We start from the raw sequence: 2,932 nt of genomic DNA, 5'->3' as shown, positions 1-2,932 counted from the left end.
TTAACTTATACCTATTGCGCACAAACTTCTGCAAGTAATTATTGCACTACAGTATCCACCTACACAATTTGGATGGCAAGATGGCTACTAGATCCAAAAAGAAAAATAAACAAGGGACCTTTGTGGCTTCCAAAGCCGCAAAAATGTAAAGAATAAAGGCCAGAATGTCTCCTAAGTAAAAGCTTCACTGCACTCAAAGTGATTTGTCTACAAAGGCTTTTTGGCTTCCTATCCATTGGTTTGTCTTGTTTTACTGTCCAGCAGGAGAAGTTCATAAATTTTTCATTAAAAAATGTGGTTAGGGCACGGAAGATAAGTAATAATATCTGATATACAGTATCTATAACTGCATGTAGAAGTTACCGCCCAATAGGGTCTATAGCCTCTTGTATTAGCATAAATTTTGTTCCTACTTCAAATTGCAGTTAAAAAAATGTGTAGGCATGTCAAATTTGTTATAATAAATGTATGGCTAAAGGTAGGGCCACTGTGAGGAGGGGGGCAAAAGGGCCAAATACTCTGGCCCAACAATTTTAAGGGCCCCAAGGAAATTTTTTAAAACTTAATAAACGAATCATTACAAAAGATGGGCCCTTCTGGCCCGCCTTTTGTCTAGAATAATATCATCAAAATTTAACTTCCTAGCTAGTTTGCATTCAATAGACAAAATACATGTTGTCATGCGTGCAGGTAAAATTAATTAATCCCAACCACACCCACTATTAAAGCTGCAAATGAACATACTTGGACCCGCCAAAACTATCAGCGGCCCTAGCTAAAGGTCAGCCGGTTCTCAATAATTTTTATGATTCATTGCTTTTTTGCGCTTATGTGCAACCAGGCTATAGAAATAAATGGTCGTAGCATGCATCAAAACATATAGTCTCAGACTCTCATCCCGCCCCTAATATGTAACATTCCCAGTTACACCATGTTGCACAAAAAGCAATGCAATCCGGGCAAGATTAACCCCATCAGAAAGTACAGCTGCTTTTAACTCACCACTGTCACATCAGTCACTACATCCCCAACATTAAGGCTCAGTTCATCGTCCTCCTCTTTGGAGTAATTGAATAAAGCAACAGCTTCTGTAATGTAAAGAACACAAGTTTTACGAGGATCATAGCCTGTAGGATGATGTATCTTACCCATATCAAGCAATAGTCTAAACTCTAAGCTATGGGCGAGACTAGCTAGGGACTTAATTTGGGTGTGGCTCCTTTGAAGTTTGAATTGTAGGTGATATCATATCTATAGATCTATTTATGAGGTGAGGCCATGAGCAAATCAGATATGATCAAACAAAGTGGTGAGTATTAAATGTACATGCTTAATACATAATGATTGTATCTATTTACAGTATTGTAACTTCTACTGATATTTCACCAAAAATAGATGCTTTACTAGCTTAGTTGACTCGATTGTTGGTTTTTAGCCAAATTTTGTCAAAAGGAGAAATTTATCTTTTTTTCTAATTATTTATGATACATAATGCATGTACCATACTTATGTTGTTAAGAAACATTCAGTTGATTCCAATCAAAATTGGATTTTTAATAAATTTTTTTAAGTTGCTCAAAAATGAAAAGGATAATTTTTTTGATACATTTACATATAGCTCTACATGTAATTATGTTCTGTAGAAAGTTTGACCTGATTCCATCAAAATTGCATCTTTATGAATTTTAAAAGTTGTTTCAAAATTTAGTCAAAGACCCTGTACAGGATCTTTGGCTAAATTTTTGCCAAATATGAAAAGGAGAGAATTCTCCATTTTATTTCCTCATTTCCTGATTGATCCCAATGAAAATTGAACTTTTAAAGTTGCCCCAAAAGCCATGTACTATTGCAATGCTTTTTAGCTCACAGCATGCTTTGCAAAAACACTGACATAAAGATGTAAAGTAAGTCATGATTTACTATTTCTCAATACATGTTCATGTACATGTACCTTTTATTTTTTATAAATTAGAAATTATCCTCATAGAGTCAAGATCATCAAAAGATATAGATTGCATTATTGAATCAATCGCTGCTGATACTGTATCAAGACCCTGACACTGATCCATTGATGCTATGGTTTGTCACAGTACTGATGCACCTGGTTGACACTACCCTGAACAACACAAAAATTTCTAAACAGATAAATACCAAATATATATTATTGTATGTATGCTTACATTATACTTATTCTTTGAAATTCAATGATTTATTAATCTGCCACATTTACAATACTTAATAACGAAATCATCATCCAGACTCATATATATATTCACATGGAAGTATCATTTTCTTTTTTCTGTCATTAATAGAAAGAGATTGTTACCTACTCTTACAAAGATATTGCTACATTTGGTGGCCATGTTGATGACTTTATGCTTGTTGTTAATTCAAGACAATCTCAAAGTGGTGGATCTACTCCAGTCCAGACTGAGAAAATTGTACTCTCAATGCCAAAATTTAAAGTAATTTCTAATATGATACTATCATTTCATCATCTGTTATTTTTAGATTCGTGAAGCAACATACTTGATGGCAAGTTATTTAGACTATTGAGAAAACAAATAAAATTATTTTACTTAAGTCTTAATTTTCATTCTTATTTAAATGTTTTTAATTCAGCAAATATTCGGTGCATTTTTCACTATACAATATTCTCAAATGTAGAAAGTAGACTAATGTCATGAATCTGTGTCCTCCATACTGCTATGGGTTGTCTTCATTCAAAATCCACCCCTAGCAATATTGCAGGCCACAAGCCATCATGTCAAATTTTTCAAAACTAAATATCAATCTAAAAAATTACCACAAACAATAAAAAAATTACTTTCAGCTACTGGTAATTATGAAATGCACATAGGCGTAAAGGCACATACTCTAGAGTAAAAAAATAGAAAAATAGTAAAAACTGCATGCACTCATGCTAATAGAT

General features: G+C 33.4%; 2 protein-coding genes across 3 annotated transcripts in view; one reads left to right on the top strand and one right to left on the bottom strand.

The window, feature by feature from the left end:
* Positions 1–1,587, bottom strand: part of LOC100640165 (SH3 domain-containing kinase-binding protein 1-like) — a 6,183-nt gene extending 4,596 nt beyond the window's left edge. The window contains exons 1-2 of one of the 2 annotated variants that reach the window (XM_019997787.1): positions 1,149–1,587; positions 1,003–1,088 (exon numbers count right to left, since the gene is read on the bottom strand). In XM_019997787.1, coding sequence (XP_019853346.1) covers positions 1,003–1,088; positions 1,149–1,152 — 90 coding nt within the window. In that variant the 5' untranslated portion in view covers positions 1,153–1,587. Of the gene's footprint in view, positions 1–1,002 lie in introns of both variants that reach the window. The other variant, XM_019997786.1, reaches the window with a different exon arrangement.
* Positions 1–2,649, top strand: part of LOC105313113 (pleckstrin homology domain-containing family H member 1-like) — a 35,763-nt gene extending 33,114 nt beyond the window's left edge. The window contains exons 20-21 of the mRNA XM_019997781.1: positions 2,313–2,465; positions 2,512–2,649. Coding sequence (XP_019853340.1) covers positions 2,313–2,465; positions 2,512–2,556 — 198 coding nt within the window. The 3' untranslated portion in view covers positions 2,557–2,649. The remainder of the gene's footprint in view (positions 1–2,312; positions 2,466–2,511) is intronic.
* The last annotated feature ends 283 nt before the right edge of the window (positions 2,650–2,932 follow it).

Source organism: Amphimedon queenslandica, unplaced genomic scaffold, assembly GCF_000090795.2.
Source record: "Amphimedon queenslandica unplaced genomic scaffold, v1.1 AMPQUscaffold_13353, whole genome shotgun sequence".
Classification (NCBI taxonomy): Eukaryota; Metazoa; Porifera; class Demospongiae; order Haplosclerida; family Niphatidae; genus Amphimedon; species Amphimedon queenslandica.
This window is presented reverse-complemented; position numbering and strand designations above follow the sequence as displayed.